General features: G+C 37.2%; 1 protein-coding gene across 2 annotated transcripts in view; it reads left to right on the forward strand.

Annotated features, from left to right (window-relative positions):
- Positions 1-18,948, forward strand: part of LOC141448344 (uncharacterized) — a 430,320-nt gene that overhangs the window by 369,961 nt on the left and 41,411 nt on the right. For both annotated transcript variants that reach the window (XM_074116678.1, XM_074116679.1), the window contains exon 2: positions 14,951-15,038. In XM_074116678.1, the coding sequence (XP_073972779.1) occupies positions 14,951-15,038 (88 nt within the window). The remainder of the gene's footprint in view (positions 1-14,950; positions 15,039-18,948) is intronic.

An 18,948-nucleotide genomic window follows, 5' to 3' on the forward strand; every position in this document is an offset into this window, starting at 1 on the left:
TTGTTCTTTCAGCTCTGGCTACAATTACTATTATAGAATACTCTCTCTTGTCGTATACTAAACAAGCATCACCTCCTCCTCCACTTTATAGCAAAGCTACTATGCATTAACACACCTATTCCCGCCATTTTGCTGTTTCGTCATTATATTGTTTGAAAGCGCCCTTGTGTTTACAAAATTCTTTGCGATTTTTTCATGTATGTACTTCTTTCAGGCAGCTATGTTTAACTTTTTATCTCCACATTTACCCATTTTAAGGATGCACACAGTAAAGGTGTCTCAGTTGAAAGATAAATTCATGTCAAGTTCCCTACGTCATCGCTTATCTCATTGAACAAATGCTTGGACTCATCTCTGTCTTTCTACGAACTCTGGTGAGAACATTCTCTCACTACAGAATCTCAAGTTTCACCATTTGAAACAGTTTAAGTTTTTCCTAATACAGTTCATGAAAATTAATGAGCTAGACACGAACTTTAATGAAAAACAGAGGTTTTACAATATTTTTTCAGAAAATCAAAGAGAAAATGGAAAAACAATTCCCTAAATTGGTTGAGTAATTTCCTTTGACAATTTTCTCCTCCTTCTATAATTGGAGCCTTTTTTGTCGAATTCATCTCTATTTCCGTCGCTAAGTTTCTTCCTGGTTTCAGGGACAAAATTTTGAGTCTAAACTTCCGGTTAGTTTCCACTTTTTGAGCTGTTAACGCCCTATAATATGAACACCGGACGATTTTCTGAAACCCACGTTGTGGTTTCCAGGACAGAAAGGCTCAAAACGGATATTTTCTTGTTTTAGAACAGATACAAATAACTCAGAGCTAAATATATAAATACACAAACAAAACTCATCAAGAAAGCAGAGTGAATTGAAGTCACCTGGGTGAGTAACCCATAATATCAGGAGTGGCCACCACTGGGCAGAGTGACAGGCGAAGAAGTTCGTCAAAGCTGACTGCAGAATTAATCTTGTCAAGGCCGTGTAGTTATCAGGATAATTGTAGGCCTATTAACCGGCCACTGCAGGCTCAGAAATTGCAATGGCCTGGCAGATGATAGCCTTTTCTGGGTTCTGTCAGAAGGAGGAGGAAAAGGCACTGCACGTGTTGTGTCAATGTGAGGGGCTTGTCTAGCTAAGGATATTACTTCTCGGGAAGGAAAAACCAAGGCCACAGCAGCTTTACCCAGGAGTCGCCCTCTAGAATTAAGAGTCTGATCAAAAGGACAGGTCTGGAGGGTGAGCTCTAGAGTAGTGGGTAGCCACAATACATCCATCTCGATGGCATAAACCTTTGTCCGCCCTGCTAGGATCTTAACTAACCCATAATATAATCTCTAAGACTTGGATCATTCTCCTCTGCTCCCTCCGCAGCATATCAGCCACTGACCACCAATACAGTGACACAATTACACAAATTGAGAAAAAAACGAGTTTTCAAGGCCTTCATGCAATATAAAGTGCATGTTCTTAAACGTCGCATGTCTTAAAATCTTCTCTTTTTTTTCTGTTTTTCTTCAAAAAGTCGCCCAATTTCAGAAAGATACATAATTTGTAACTAAAATTGAACAGTTTGCAACATCGTACACTATCCTAAAATGACACTTTGAAGACTACTCCATCACCACTCCCAAATGTGCTCTCAATTTTCTAACGAATTTTTCACGATCTCATGACTTCCCCAAAGAGAAAGTTGTTCTAGCTTAAAAAATCGTGCTATTATGCATGAATGTTTTTTTAAGACTATAAAATTTTTATTTATAAGTTTATTTTCTTAAGTGTCTGATAACATTATAATAATTCTCCATGCGTAAATATATTTATTGCATGCCTTGGGCTATTGTTATTGATTATGTTTTAAATGGAATCAAATTACCATTAAAAATCACCTATTCTGTTGACCTACATTATAATAAATCGTAAGTGCTATTTTTAGGGCATTGAAAATGTAAAATAGTTCCTTATCTAACAATTTAAATCGTAAATTCTAAAATAGAAAATGAAATTTAAAAAACGGTCTAGTGTGAACAAAGTGGTACTTCCGTTACAGAGATTTTGATAGTTAAGTTACGTGGCGTCACTTCCGGCCGATAATTGTAAATTCCCCCCACCAAAAAAATTAAAAAAATGAGAGGCCGCCTAGTTTTAACTGAGTAAAAAACCGGAAACACTCCAAGAAAATTCAGCGTTGATGATATCAACTACGTAAATAGCCCTGGAAAGACAAAAGTTATATATGTATTTACTTCCGTTTATGACGTGAGAATGCCCTGAACAAACCGCTGCTCCCGCTAGTATGCTGAAAGTGTTCCCGGCTGTACTTGATATATGATTGTGTGTTGTATACGCTTGTTTCAAAGGAAGTGGATATATCCTCAGGTCTGTGTGTATGAAATGGGGGTGACTCACTAAGACCAACTTCCCGTCAAGGAGGCCGCCATCCGGTGGTACCACTGCTGACACTACCTGTTTGCTCTTCTGCAGCTTCCTTTTACAGATTAATGTACTGATGTTTGTTTGTTTCCGTGCTTTCAGTTCTTCTAGATTTATATTTTATTAATTTTTCTTTTTTCTTTTAAGCGTGAAAAGCGGAAGAAGCGTGTCACCATGTTGAAGTTAAGGAAATTCATCTGAAAGAAAATTTAATCTGACTACACGCATGATTTTCTTTTAGAACATTTTTAGATTGTCTAAATTTTCTAAAACGTATTTATTTCCCTTCCCTTCAGAATGCTTCAAAATTTTCCCCTAGATCTACGTAGGTTTATCCAGTAAGTATACGAAGGAAAAATCTTTGGCGCGTCTTCGAGAAAAATTGAGGAAAACTTTTACGCTAAAACTTTTACTTCCGCTGGTCAAATTTCCCACAGTCACAAAATTTATGAACACGTTAAATTTTCTTGAATGTAATAGCCATAGGGGACCGTACATTATATTGAAATGGGATTAGAAAAGGAGGCCACATGCCTCCCTCTCCCTTCATCGAAGTTTCCCAAACGTTTTTTTGTTATTGAACGTTTATTGATCAACATGAATGAAATCAGTGTACCAACATTAATCGAAATTGTTAGAGTAAAAACTTTTAACACGTAAAATAGTGATTCTGGTTGAAGGATTTTTTATCGATTTATTCGGGAACCATATCGATATATGAAGGCTACCCGCTATTTTTCATTTTCAACATATTTGGTTTCGGCGTGGTCGCTCACACAGTCCCACTAAGGAATACTTTCTACATGTCCTGGATGGCCAGGAAAAGAGCAGAGCTTTTGCCTGTGGGATGTAAAAGTAAAAGTAAAGTAATCGCCTATTTTTTCAGGTGGGGGCTTAACGTCCAACTACCAAATTAGGTGTCGTGGACGGAGGCGACTAGCAAACATACTTTACTGTTTAAATTCTCATATTAACCATTAAATAAAATCCAAGACCTAGACTGGGAATATAGCCTAGTACCACAATACATATTAGCTTCGCAGGCCTCTCCGCAAACCGCTTGGCTACCGTGGCGCCCGCCTGTAGGATATTCGCTAACCTTAAGCTCCATAAGTGGTGGCCATTTGGAAAGCATCGAACCCCTACTTCCACAGATAGAGAGCTGGATATGATAGCGCACTTTGCTCCAGCGAAGACCCCCCCCCCCTCCCATTCGCACAAAGGTCTTCAGCAGGCTACAGACTTCTGAAGAGAAGCTACCTGATTAAGGAAGGAGATAACTGCCATGAGGGATGGTCAGTGTCTCCAAACTGCAACTCATCTGAAGAAGATGGTTGATTGGACCACTTTGTTATACTTTCGTTAATGAAGTAAGAAAAAGCGCTCAGTAAACAGTAAAAGATATTAAAAGAATGTTTTCAGCTGCTTGGTGATGTGACTTAATTTAATTTAGCTAATTTCATCTTTGATTTGTTTATATCTAAATTATATGAATAGTAATTAGAGACTCTTATCTAAAAATCATTAATATTATTTAATTCAGACAGTATATACACATGTAATATTACAATAGAACATGCTAGAAGTAGTATGTATTGATAAAAAACGCACAATATAATTTGTAATGGCCTCTGATGGCCTAAAAAAGATTGCACAAGCCTAAAATGCCATTCAACTGTAACCTATTAATTTTTACTAACCGTTCATTGTTACCAATTGGTAAATAATGTTACACAAATTGAGTACATAGCTCTCATTGTAAAATCCAATATTGTAGAGTTAATCGTTGAATTAATTAAATAATTTTTGAATTAAACAAAAAGTGCACTATTAAACAAAACACGTTCTCGTGTGTAAATTTATAGAAACCTTATGATCAACAAATAAATCAGCTGATCCCACTTCTATGTTAATTTCACACGAATCGGACAGAACTGTATATCGATAAAAATCTAAACAACTATCGACAAGTTTTTGTTTTTGGGAGGTGGGGTTGTTTTTTTAAGAATTAAACTGATTATTTATTTTTTACAACCATAAGGGAGCTATTATTTCTATCTCTTTTTTGTTTCCTTTTCGTTCATCTTTCTTCCTCTTTGGTATTGTGTACTTCCTGTCGATACAAAAAATTACAAATTAGGGAATTTGTCTACAGATTTATGTTTACCAAAAGTTAGACATACGAACAACGAACAAGAAATAAACAGATGTTCTAATGTAAACAAGATACTGTGGTATGCATTGTGTTTAGTTATGTTTACAAAATACATATGTACATTCCACTCTTTTACATAATGTACCATCTACCAAAACCATTTGATAGATTAAATATGGGGGTGGTGGGCAAATAAATGAAAAATCTGCTGTGAAGACTCACACGACGTCCGGTTAATACTATTCCGGAAGTTCGTACTCACAAATTTTGCTTCAAAACTCTGAACGTTTGAGTCATGTTTTAATTCTTATCACTTAACATAAGAAGGAATCTGCGCCCCTTCTCAAAGATCTGGATCGAATTTCCAATTAGTTTTTTGTTTTTAAATTGCACTTTCCTACTCTGTGGAAATTCTCAATCATCAAAATGATACCAAAACCGACGAAACCCATCACTAGTATTACTTCCTACCGACCAATCTGCTTACTACCACTTCTTTCCAAAATCCTCGAAAAGCTACTTCTTAAAAGACTCTATCCTTTAGTATCAGAACAAAATATGATTCCGGATCATCAATTCGGATTTCGGGGACATCACTCAACTTCTCACCAGGTGCTTCGCGTTGTAGACACTATTGCTACCTCCCTCGAGCGAAAGCAGTATTGCCCGAGTGTTTTCCTTGACGTCGCTCAGGCGTTCGACAGGGTGTGGCACGAGGGACTACTGTTTAAGCTGAGGGAGATTCTTCCTCATACTTACTACCTCATCCTCAAATCTTACCTAAAAGATCGATATTTCAGAGTCAACTGTGGAGCAGCAGACTCTGATATCCGTCTAGCTCGAGCTGGTGTTCCTCAGGGCAGTGTCCTAGGTCCTATTCTTTACCCCTTGTATACAGCAGATATACCTCAACATCCAAATACTATCCTCTCCACCTTTGCTGACGATACTGCTATCTTATCTTCACATTCCGATCCCCTTATCGCTACACGAACTCTACAAACACACATCAACCACTTACAGGACTGGCTTTTCAAATGGAGAATCAAAACCAACGTTACGAAGTCAAAGTTTATAGTATTTACTCTCAGACGGAAAATCCTACCTCCTGTCATCTTGAACCAAACTCCTATACCAGCTGTGGACAAAGTACGTTACCTTGGACTGCACCTAGACAAACGGCTGACATGGAATCCCCATACTAGACTGAAAAGACAAGAAACTAACCAACGCTACAAACTTCTCGCCAGACTACTTGACAAACGTTCGAAACTTAACCTACATAACAAAAGACTCTTATATCTAATGTTACTGCGACCCATTTGGTCATACGGCATCGAAGTATGGGGATCGACTAAGCGTTCCAACTCACTACGCCTCCAGACATTACAGTCAAAAATACTTCGAAAACTTCTTAACGCTCCGTTCTATGTATCTAACCTCACTATCCATAATGACCTCAAAATTCCTTTCATTACAGATCTTGCTAACACTCGTTTCTTCAAACTTCATTCCTCTACAGCAGCTCATCCTAACCCTCTCATAGAACATCTATCTTCCTCCACATTACCAGGTAATCCTCTAAGGAGATTGAAGAGAAGATGGCCTCGTGATCTTCTCTTATCTTAAGCACGTTACTGGAGTGACACCACTGGGTGCCTTCTCCAATCATGATTTCCCGTTATTTCTTTTCTCTTTCACCGTATTTGCTTGTTGCAACAACTGTTGCAATGGTAAATTGCAATAAAAGATTTAAAAAAAAAAAAATTGCAGAAGCTATTTAGCGGGAAAATTCTATTTTTAAAAAAACCGGAAATATATAGTCTTAAAAATCAGATTTATTGTTTGCAAAAAGGAAGTACTGTAAATTTTTTAGCAAAAAAAAAAACAGCTTTTGAGCTAGAAAATGGTGTTTTCCATATTTGGCTCTGTGTGTACGTCTGCCCAGTGGTTAGCGTAACACGGAAAAGGACAGTCGCAATAGGTTCTAGTTTAAAATTTCGTTAACAGTGGCCCACTAGAATGGCCAAAGTCGATCTGTTCAGAAGTGAAGAACGATCTTTATTAAATCGATAGTCTCTCTCTCTCTCACTTTTACTCCACTAATATTGTATTTGTGCAGAACTTGAGTTTTCACAGCCCCTTAGTATCGTACCGGATATTTTCCAATTTTTCTACAGATTTTCTTAATATTTTAATTTGACATCTTTAATTCCTCGGAAAATTCTATGAAAGGTTCCCCCTTTGAAGTACTATTTCCGTACCCCAGAAACTACGTGATTAGCTCCTCCCCTATTTGTGAAATCGTGATTACGAGGTTTCTGTAGGATAGAGGTACCCTTAAACCGTGGTCTCCTTGGGCAAATTCCTTTATTGATATATAGAAGGTACCTTGATCGCTGTGACTGTATTTTGTCTAGCGCTTTTGCACGGTCAGTTCTATTTAGAACGATAATTTGAAAGCTTCCGTTTCTCTACGATTGGTGGCCCGCCATTGGCCCGGTCCATTGTACTTCCTGTGACAACTTACCAATGAGAAACTCTATCGGGGCACTCCTTCTTCCTCTTTTAGAAATTGTGCTACCGTTTCTACAATTTCCGCAACAATATGATTTACGCCGCTTGCAGGATGCGTATGTAGACAATTTATGTATTACATTTTGACCATCACTAATAATAATGTATTTCAATTCCAGACAAAGAAAAAATTTCACCGGCCTCAACATCGCAACTAGTTATATGAAGTTGTGTTATTCCTTCTGGCTCCGTCCGTCAAAACAAGACATCCGCCCCGATTAGTGGGGACATACTCGTATTTCAAAGTTTGCTTCTTCTCTGGAAATGGATTTCATGCGCGTGTCCTGGAAGAGGTATTTAGGTCTCCCCCACTCCTTTCTGGATACTCTACGGCCTTCCGTTACTACAGTAATCGAGCAGTTTTTTTTTTTTTAACTTTGCATTTTTACTACTTGGTATCTGCCTGTATGTTACATCTCCATAGCTCAGAATCGGAATAACGCAGGAAGTTCAGAATTTTTTTATATTTCGATTAGGTGCTAATTTGAGGAGGCCATGATAAGATTTCGGTCCAAATCGGTCTACACCACCGGAAGAAGTAAACATTTTTTTTCCTGAACAGATTTTTCATTTCCTGCAAGTTTCTTTGAACAATAGCGTGCTAATTATTCACACGCAAATCTAAAACTTGAATTCGTAACAGTTTTTCCAAGAAAACTCTATTAAGGGCTTTTCTCTAATGGGCCATTACTGTTTATTGTACTGGCTTACTACCTGTTAAGATTATTCAGAATAAAATATGTGACTGAATTTCCAAATTTGAAGGCAATCAGCAGAACGGAAGTGGTGCCATATTTTCCGAATAGAATTTCCCCGTCTTTTGAGAGATTTTCCCCGCAAAACAGCTCCTACTATTTTATTTAAACTTTTGTACACTGACTACAAAACACATAAATCTACAACCTTAACCAGTTTCCCCAATGGATCTTTAGTTGCTCTACCTTTCGGATACTGCTGGTAACCTTCATCCAGGTGCTACTTTGCGTTTACCAAGTGTGAAGTAAGAACATCGTTACTTACATCCTAGAATTTGTTGATAGCGAATAAGTTTAATTATTTACGCGATTATGCAATAAGAATGTCGGTAATATATTCAAAAAAATGAAATACAACTTCCTTTAAAATAAGTAATCATACTGAATTTGGCAATATTTAAATATTCATGATTACCTTGAACAAAAAAATGTGTCTTGTAATTATGTTTTACTGTAAAAACCTTTTCGTATCCATCTCTAGATTTTATTACTTATTTCTGTGCGAAAAAGTTTTTTGTAGACGAGTATAATTACTATGCGGCACTAGTAGTGGTAATAATTACAACTGTAATAAAGTTAAGGTCAATTTATTCACGATGAATAAATTAAGATTATATCGATAAATTGCAGACAGTGTTGCGCATGTTCAAACCATTGGCGGAAGTTGTCAAGTACTTAGGATAATTTGGAGTCTACAAAGAGAAGAGTATTTGAAATCGTGCAGATTTTCGATTTTTAAATATCAAACGGAAATCGCCCCCCCCCCCCGGAATCAGCAAAAATTAGTTTTTACCAATTTTCCTGTGTGTGTGTGTGTTTTCACCGGAACTCAAAAAAAAAAGAAAAGAAAAATCATAGAAACTTCATTTTCTTGGAATTTTGCCTCAGAATGCCACAACGGTGGCGGGGCTCCTGTCCACCTGTCCTCTTCAACAGCAATCCTCTTCCTTGTACAGATCTGGTGCGCTACCTTGGGCTCTACATAGACAAGGGACTCACGTGGAACCCACACTCTAAACTTAAAAGACAAGCAATGACGAAACCGCTTTACAGACTACTGCCCATAGAACTCTAAACGTTTAATATACAACACTATTCTCAAACCTATGTGAACTTACGGGACTAGAGCTGTGGGGTTCAGCCAAACCTACAAACATACGGACTGTACAGATATTTTAGTCAAAACTACTGCCGACAGATAGCTGACGCTCCTTTCTACGGTGACTAACGTTTCTCTTCTCACCGACCTCAACATTCCTTTTATAGACCAACTCGCTAAGACTAAATATCAAAAATTCCATACTACTCTTTCGACTAGTTCTAATCCTCTTGTACTGTCTCTCGCCTCCTCTGACATCCCTAATACTCCTCGCCGACTGAATCGCCAGTGGCCCCGCGACTTCCTTGAGCTCTGAAGAACTAAATCTCTCCTTCTCCTCCTCACATTCCCCTATCTCACATAGAGAGTGCTACCGCTGGATAGCTTCTCTCCTCCTGCTCTCCTCCCGCACCAGTTCATCTCATTCACCTCCTATTTACTAATTGTATATATTTATACAGATTGTAAATTACAAAATAAATAAAAAAAATTAAAAAGGATGCCACAAAATAAGGTTTTATGTTAAAAGTGGTCCACCGGAAGTATAACTTTACTGTCTTAGTTATGATGACGTAGCTTAACATTAAACTCCAATACCCTGAAGAAGGTAATACGTATATTTACCGAAACGTTGGTATGAAGAAACAAAAATTTGTCTTAGAATTTATTGATCGCACCTCAATATTCCCCTAAAATCATTTACTGAATAAATGTTCCAGGTTTTTGTTACAATGTTCTCACGCCAGGATACCAATGGGAGGATTATTTGCAAAAATGATTGGTAGGAAATCCTGGACATTATCAAGAAGGCATGGTTTTTCTTCTACTTGTAAAAAAAAAATCAAAGTATGCCTCATAATTCATCACAGGATAGGATTGATTTGGCCCATGTCAGGAAGTGAAGAAAAACGGCCTCCCTGTTCGACGTCATTGCGATGTGAGAGATTTGCCACAGCTGCCATGAGAAGCTGTGTAAATATAATGGCGGCTAAAAGTTGGTCCAGTTGCGAGAAAAGTAATGTTGACCAAACCTCCGTGATTTAACATTCTTATTATATGCAAAAAGGTTAAGCAATTTTTCCACAAGACTCAGGTTGGTAAGAAAAGCCTTTTCCATTTTTTCTTTTTCATGTGGGTGGGGGTGGGGCGTAATCCAAAAGAAAAATTGACATAAAATTATACGACTACAGCAACGCAAGTCTAGAAGCGGGAAATAGCTGCAGCATCTAGCAGGAACGAACGAACGCTACAGGATTTAGTAGCATCAGGGTTTTGATGGAAACCATAGTAAAAGAGATATGGGTTACCCTGAATTATATATAAGGGGTAGTAAAGTTTAGGAAAACAGGAAAATTTACGATGGTTTTTTCCATTTGATTAACTGAACTCACGTTTGGGGCACCTCCTAGTGTAGTCGGTAATGCAAGGATACTTACTTCCTCTCTTTCGTTTGTAAGAGGGAAATTTTTATGGCTCTAAACCAATTTCCGCAATGGAATTTTCCTCCGGAAATGCCACGGTTTCCTCAGGTATCCTCAGGTTCTCTTACTATATTTACGTTGTCTTATTTAAATATTTTCTCCAGCAAAACCAGCGTTCGCTAGCCAAGCTGTTCTTCACGATCTTCTTTTGGGCACCATTGATTTCCCACAAACAAAGAGGTCCAGCTAAGCCAATTAAAGCATAATTTTCTTATTTTCCTAGGCTCCTATAAAAAAATTTTTATACATAACAAAGACTTATAAGCTGTACTTAGGGGTAAATTCTAAGTAACGTATTTGCTGTTGAACGAATCAATATAAAAGATTCTAGATTCTAAGTCACAAATATTGTCTAAAAATAACTACAATGTTGATATTTAGTCCTTACCAAAATTGTAAAGTTTGTAAAACGTTTACTAAAAAACTTTTTGGGGACTTTACTCTGGAATACAACTTATAATCCTGCGAGCATGTCTTTGTAATGTAAATTTGGAGTATTGCAAAAAAAAGTTCTAGGAGTCAATCTCGGAGATCTCTAAGTAGTTTTCTGTAGTGTAAGTTTTTTGTTAAGGAGTTAAGTAATAATATTTTAAGAGGGAGCCTCACATACTTGAGGCTAACTCCTCTCCCATAGGATATACAGCACCGAGACCCCTTAAGGGCACATCTACATGAAATTCTGAATCGAATGACACCTCATTCATGAAAATCGATCAGCGCGTTTAGGCGCTACGTTGTTTGCAAAAAGAACAAGAACAATTTTTGAAAAAGCCGTTTTTGCTCATTTTTAGGTAGTTCCCAAAAAAAATTACAGTTAAAAAGGACAATTTGCTCTATATTTTAAAGAAAATTTGGGAATTTTATCTTTTATAGAAAAAGAGAAAAAAATTGACAAAGTTGGGTGTTTTTACGTGCAGTTTCTGACCTTCAACTCTAAATACATAACGAGGTGTGGCTATTAAATAACGTTGACTGATGCTGCTACAGAAGAACTATGTACACCGACAGCTGAGTAGCGTAAAGCCTTCTCTTTCGATTGCAACGTCTCACGCGTTTTTGTAGAGAAATCTGTCTGACCGGAACCGTCGTCGTTTGTGGTAAGAGGTGTTAGTTTCCGTTTTGCCGAAAAAACATGATATACTACACATGTAGTAGAGCAACAAATTATCGTGAAATTTCACATCAAAACTTTGGTAAAACCGCTACTGAAACTTGATCTTTTATTAAAAGAAGTTTATGACGATCAAGTGCACAAGTTTTTTGAGATGGCCGAGAAGATGTCGGAGATGATGACCGCCTCTGGTCGCCCTTCCACGTCCAAAACGGATGAAATATCGATTATAATTAATTCAGCTCGTACAGCTGTCGATTATGACAGTTTTAATTCAGTATAATATTTTTGTATACAAAGAACTGCATGGATAAAATTTAGCTAGGGTGTACAATTGCATTAAAATGGCGAAATGAGTATGAAATTGTCCGTAAAATAAAAATGGGAAAGGAGATAAATACAAATTGTTAGATATTCATCATCCTTCCGTCAACTGTCAATTTACTGTTCATGAACTTTGTAAAACAGTTTCGTGTAAAACAGACATCCGGTCTTTTATTGTTATAGCACTGGATAATGCAGAGACCTCTTTCAGTTATTGCTGAATAAGCTGTAATTGCAAGAAAGATATAAAAATAAATATATATATAAAATTACTAAAGCGAAGATGATAATAAATTATGCTAATTTTATGCTGTAGTGCATTAAAAAGAATTTCTTCAACATAAACATGTAAAACTCATTACCGAGGATGCCAACCAGTCGTCCTTTATAAACCAAGTATTTTGTAACACAATTTTTAATTTTTTTTATATTTTTTTAAGATTTTAAACATTATTTAAGACTGGTCCAGCGACTTCTTTAGAGCCACCAGATAATAAGCAGTGTAGATTTGACACCATCTGGGATTGGTTAAATATCAGGCTGATGATTGGCTACAATAAGTTGGCACCATTGGAGGGGTGATATCTTGATAGTTTCATCTTGAAAAGAAATGAGATTTAATTCGTGGAACCAAGTTTGAAATTTTCCAAACACTTTAAGAAAACAAGTTACATTATAATCAAGCTCTGCCCAAATTTAAACTTATAAATACAGTTTATTGGGGGCGATATTTACTTGGGAAATATTGTTACAAAACTGATGGAAATTCTAAGTGAAAATCCGTTTTGAAATTCACATGATTTTCTCAAAGCCAGTTTCTCATTGGTTATTTTCATCCGATTGGAAATTTACTTAAATATCATAAGTTCACTACAAACAAGTCTTTTGTATGGGGGGGGGGGGCGTCTGAGAGAACCCCATTTTTAAATAAATTTTCCGGAATAAATTGTTAAAATATTATAGAGAATAAAAAGAAAAGCATCTTTATTTCCTTTACTTTAAGGATAGCTGTAGTTGGTCCCATTTCCTGCAACCAACTCTCCTCCATCCGGTATGTACGATACCTGGGGTTGCACTTAGACGTCAACTCACGTCCACAATTTCGGACAAATAAGTGGTATGCTGTACAGCAATTGGGTACTTTAGTCTACTCTCTGGAGGGACTACGATTAAGTTTGAATGTTTTAGCTTCGTTAGTGGCGCGCATACGAACTAACTGGCTATGAATATTGAATGACCTAATAAACACAATTGCATTAAGCCACTAAAATCGACCCTTAACCTGACCACACTCTATGCAAACTATTCAGCCAAATTATATTCGTATCATTGCATTAATATACTCGTATATAGAAGCCACAGTTCTGTGGTAATCTGTCATCCAGTCAAATGGAATATTGGAAGTTTGTGGTGGTTGAATTCCAGCCGCTGTTGCATTATTAATATTTTGCATACGATCATTCCTTCAAAAATGAAAATGAATAAAACTTTTTTTAAAAAATATCAACAGGAATCAATTTAACCTAGTCGCCACGATAGCCGAGCGGTTATAGGCTAGACCCGCAAAGCTAAGATGTATTGTTGGTTTAGTGGGTTTGATTCCTAGTCTAGAGGCCTTGGATTTTATTTAATGGTTAATATGAGAAATTTACAGTAAAGTACGTTGGACGTAAAGCCCGTCTGAATAAAAAATAGGCATTATTTTATCCTAGTGCATATCCTAGTAACGTTCATGGAGGGAGCAATAAAAATTCATTATAAACAAGAAGCAGAGATATAAAACGATTGAGAAACACTTTCCTAATCAAATCACATAGCCTTACCGCAATTGCTACCGCAGAATAACCTCCTCTTCTTTACGAAGAATTCCTTTACTTCTTTCAAGATGAAACAGCTGATCGTACTATTCAAGGTTATATTGAATTGATGCCGTAATCACAATCTAAAAGAAAAGGTATCGAAAGTAAACCGTAATCAAGTAAGCATTATTCTAAAATAAAATTTCAAACAACCACCGACAGCTACTTATGATAAAAGTCCTTGGATCGTAACCAATCACTGTCACATTTGGTGGAACTCCATTAGGCGCGTAGTAATTGTGGTCAGAACGGAAGCTGAAAGACAAGATACTTTCAAAAGGTCCACGCACTCATCATGATGAACGTGTCTCTATCACTCTCAGATACCACTGGTGGGGCCCTTCTGTTGTGAAAGTTCTCACATGGGCTTACTTCGTTCTATTACTTGATTACCGTACATCACAAGTGAAGTTGAGGCGTGATAAAGAAAGAGAAGCCGACAAAATGTTGACAGCTGTCGATTTTAGGCTTCCATATTTAAAAAACTGTGACCTTCTTATCTCCTTAATAAATCTATTTTATTCTCTACTGTCAGAAATCTTAGAGTGATGCATTTTCACTTGGAGGCACTAACAGATTACTCCACTGTGTCTTTACTTTCACCCTTTACTGCTTAAGAAAGATGAAGTCCCTTGCTGGTCGCAAAAGAAGACTTTGAGATATCCAGGTTTTTTGTTAGTAGTAGAGTAGCCTATTCTGACCAACACAAGCTTGGAAACGCCCTTGATTTCCACAGAAAGCCTGCGAAGTATGTGAATGTAGGAGAAGGATATACTACCTCTTGGAGGATAGTTGAAGATTGAGGACCTGGAAGTTCTGGAAACCTGGGCTCCAGTTTAGATATTTTTTTAGCTCAGATCAGCATGTTGTACGTTCCTTATGATTATGAATAAATGTTTTGTTAAAAAGAGCCCTCAAATATCAGCGAACATGAATTAAAAATCAAAATGTCATTCTACGATAACTTTTTGGCAAAACCTGTCTGAAAAAGTTCCATTAAGAGATTTTTAGTTCCTAACAATTAGCCTTAACCAATGAAAATATCAATGGCCCCGCCCCCCAAACACATTTACCAATAAAATGTTTTGTTTTTTTTTTTTTTGTTATCATCAATTAAAAAACTAATTTTACTTTATTTATTTATTTTTTTGCTTTCAGATTGGAAAATCAGAATTTGCTTCAAAAAGTCATCGGAAAATCTTTGACAAAAAATATAGATTCTCGATGCCGCCCGTGAAAATGACAGGTGTGTGTTTATTTTTAATTTTCTTAATTAATTAATCAGAATATTTATTCGATTGTAATATATGAGAAAATTAATCGATATGTACCCTATCGATAGTTAAATGGATTTTAATTACTTTTCATCACTTTGGCCGGAAGGTGCTGCTGAATAGGGACGTCGAAAATAATTAATTTTTTGCTCCGCTTTATTTCCGCTTAGTTTAGGTTAATTAAAAAAGTTAATTTGCTCAGTATTGCTGTTACTCCTTTAAATACAAAGTTTTTTATGTTTACGTTTAAAAAAAATAATAATAATGAATAAAATATTGTGTAATAATGGGTCCGAGAAAATTTCAAAAGAGTATACGGAGTGTGGCTATTAAATAACGAGACTGATGCTGTAAAACATTTTATCTTAAATTTAAACATATTTAGTTATTATCACCTTCAATATACACCCCTCCCCTATCCCTACAACGCTCCATACGAATTTACCATTGTTCTGAAACAGTGCTGGAAGTCTTTTTCTGTGAGCTCCTGCAAGGACGCGTGCAGCTTCTTCTTTCCCAGCTTCAACGTACTGAAATCGTGTTCCTTTTATGGAAGATTTGACTTTGGGGAACAGATAAAAGTCGTATGGGGTCAGGTCAGGCGAATAAGGCGGATGGCCTAAAACTGGGATGTTGTACTTGGCTAGAAACGTCGTCTTGAAAGACAATGCAGTGTGAGCCAGCGCGTTGTCTTGATGGAGAGAAACCCATGACTTGTTCTTTCACAAATCGGGTCGTTATTTTCCCTTACTCTTTCACGGAGTTGAGCAAGCACCTCACGATAGTAATGTTGATTAATTATAATCGATATTTTCATCGGTTTTGGACGTGTAAGGGCGACCCAGGCGGTCATCATCTCCGACGTCTTCTCGGCCATCTTGGATACGCTTGAACCTCTCAAAAACTCGCGCACGTGATACAACATTCATCGCCATAAACTTCTTTTAATAAAAGATCAAGTTTCAGTAGCGGTTTTTACCCAAGTTTTGATGTGAGATTTCACGACAATTCGTTGCTCTAGTACATGTGTAGTATCATGTTTTCGGCAAAACGGAAACTAACACCTCTTAAATACAAACGACGGTTCCGGTCAGACTGATTTCTCTACAAAAACTCGTGAGACGCTGCAATCGAAAGAGAAGGCTTTACTGCACAGCTGTCGGATAGTTAGGATTTGGCGCATGCATAGTTCTTGTGTCATGTCATCAGTCTCGTTATTCAATAGCCACATATCGTACTTCCGGTTCACTAATTTTGGACCAGCGACTTACCGTGGCATCCTATCTGATGGCGCCTAGCGGAAATATCAAATTTGAACCTTTTTTTTTTTTTTTTGCCAATACATCCGGTTAAAATGCAAAGCAGGAAAATCTGCGCGAATGGAATAAATTCTTTGTCGTGATTGTGAGGAAGTGAATGCTCACTTCAAAGATCAAGAAAGCGAGACAGAAAGCAACCCACTGATTTTCCTTGGTCACCACTGAGAGTGTCATGTCAACAGGACGTGAGTTAACTTGTAGAATACTAAGGGAAAAACTTCTTTTCTTTAAAGCAAGTCTCTGAGATAAGATAGATTTTTCCGCTCTGTTTCCTGTCTCACAGCCAACAGCAGCGTATTATGAAGTGAACTTTTCCAACCATACACTTAGCTATACACAGCCAGCTATTTTCCCGTTTATGAAAAGTGAGAGAAGAAAGTTGCACGCTTTTCCAATAAATATGCGCTCATGTGTGTGTGTGTGTGTGTGTGTGTGTGTGTGTGTGTGTGTATATATATATATATAAGAAAGAAAAACTAAAATATTACAAAATCTAGTGGAAAGAAAAGCCAGTGCTACTTTGATATGATATCACAACCTCTTGAAGTGCAAAAATTTTTTTTATATTTTCCTGCTTAGAGAGAGAAAAGCAACTTTTATCCCAGAAAATAGAGAGAAAATTCCACAATCTGCTTGAAAGTGGGGATGAATCTGATAACACATTGTCTTTCCTTCTTTCTTCTCGCCCTGAGAGTGCTAAGTCACTAAGTTACTAAGTCAGCGAACTGATTTTGGTAAAATTAAGTCCTTATCAGCTTAATTTCTTACGAATATTTATTTGTGAACCAAAAAGGAATGTAAATAATACAGGCATACAGGTATATATATCTTTAGTTGCAGGAAAATCCCGGACGATAGATCGAGAAAACCACTCCCTGGTACCAAACACCCAGCCTCTAATGGCGCTCAGGGAGAATATATCCCGCTTCTGCATCTGGTAACTACCCAGGTTGTCTCTTTACAGAAGCTCCAGAAAGAAAGGGGAGCCGGTAAATTACGATGTCCTACCTTGGGGCCTGTATCCTCCGGCGCTGTCTTGTTAAGCTGAAGTCAAAAACTCTTCGTTGGTCCAGTAGTCCTGGAAGGTTCTACTTTGTTCCGAGGGTGCGTAGGTGTCTTAGCACAGTCAGCTCCAGAAAGAAAGGGAAATTACAATATCCTCACCTTGGGGCTGTAACTTAAGTGAGTATATCCTCCGGCTGAAGTCAGAAACTCTTGATAGTTCCATCAGTCTGGAAGGATCTATTTTGTTCCGAGGGTGCAAAGGTGTCTTAGCACAGTCACCCGTGAACCATCACTTCTTCTGCGCAAGTCACAGACCCTAACTAGATTATGCGAGAATGAGATTTGTCATGGCTAGTTCGTGTTGTTGCCCTGGAATGGCCGCAGGGACCAAGAGAAAAATGGCCGATTCCTTCCCCTTTTTTTAAAGGGATAACTGAACGCATACTAATAAAATTCTCACAGCAGTAAAAATAGGCAATGAAGGGGCGAGTGCTGGTGTAGTGGATTTGTACGCAGGAGATCCCAGGTTCGAATCCCGCGTCTGGGTATTTTTTATTTGTTTGTAAAAATATTAATAGTAAAGTATGTGTTTCCACCTCCATCCTCGACATCTAATTGGTAGTTGGACGTTTAAGCCCCGCCTGAAAAAAATAGGCGATTACTTCATTTCTTCCTACAAAACAGACAATGATCACGAAGAATTCGAAACTGCAACTATAATGTACGCTACAATTCAATTTGACGGAAGGAAATTTTGAGAATTCGCAAAAATAGTTTAGTAAACACTAATTAGAATTAATCGAAGAAACTTAATTGCAATTTTATTATATATCTTAGATGCATTTTTTTAAGAAACAAAACTATTCTTTTCATCACGTTGCATAATATGTTTGCAGAAATAGTAAAGTATGCATAGTTAACTTTGATAAGATTGTATTTAAAATAACGGCCGTGTGTGCGTGTGAATTAATTTGTTGCATCTTTCTGCATTTAAATTATCAAGAAGTGAATAGTTGTTCTACCCACACAAATTATGCACCAATGTAGGCGTTATTTTATGATCTAAAAGTGCACGCACTGCAGATTACTATTCATGCTGTGTAAGTGGCGCCGATAGTGAAGTAAACTGCAGAACTACAAAGGAGTTGTGGACATTCAGGAGAAACGTCTTAACTTGCCAGATAAAATCCTTCGTGTTTTTGATCAAAGCTCATTTATTGAAATTAAGATTTAATTTTGTTACTTAAAGATAAGATGTAAAATAATTTTGGTAACCCACCTAACAATTGTTATCCCACAGCATCCTTAAAGGCCTATTCCCTAAAGATAGTCCTCTTTGAATTAAGCCCTTTCAGCTCTGCAATTCAAAGAGGAAAAAATCTCAATGTTTACCTGAATAGTTAAATTCAAAATAAATAATTTGCATGATTACAATATTTTCTCAAAGGCGTCACGATAGCCGAGCGGTTAAGATACTTGACCCGCATTGCTAACATGTATTGTTGGTTTAGTGGGTTCGATTCCCGGTCTCTAGGTCTTGGATTTTATTTAATGGTTA

The sequence above is a fragment of the Rhodnius prolixus genome, unplaced genomic scaffold (genome assembly GCF_049639745.1).
Source record: "Rhodnius prolixus isolate KJV_2025 unplaced genomic scaffold, Rpr scaffold_19, whole genome shotgun sequence".
NCBI classification, from domain to species: domain Eukaryota; kingdom Metazoa; phylum Arthropoda; class Insecta; order Hemiptera; family Reduviidae; genus Rhodnius; species Rhodnius prolixus.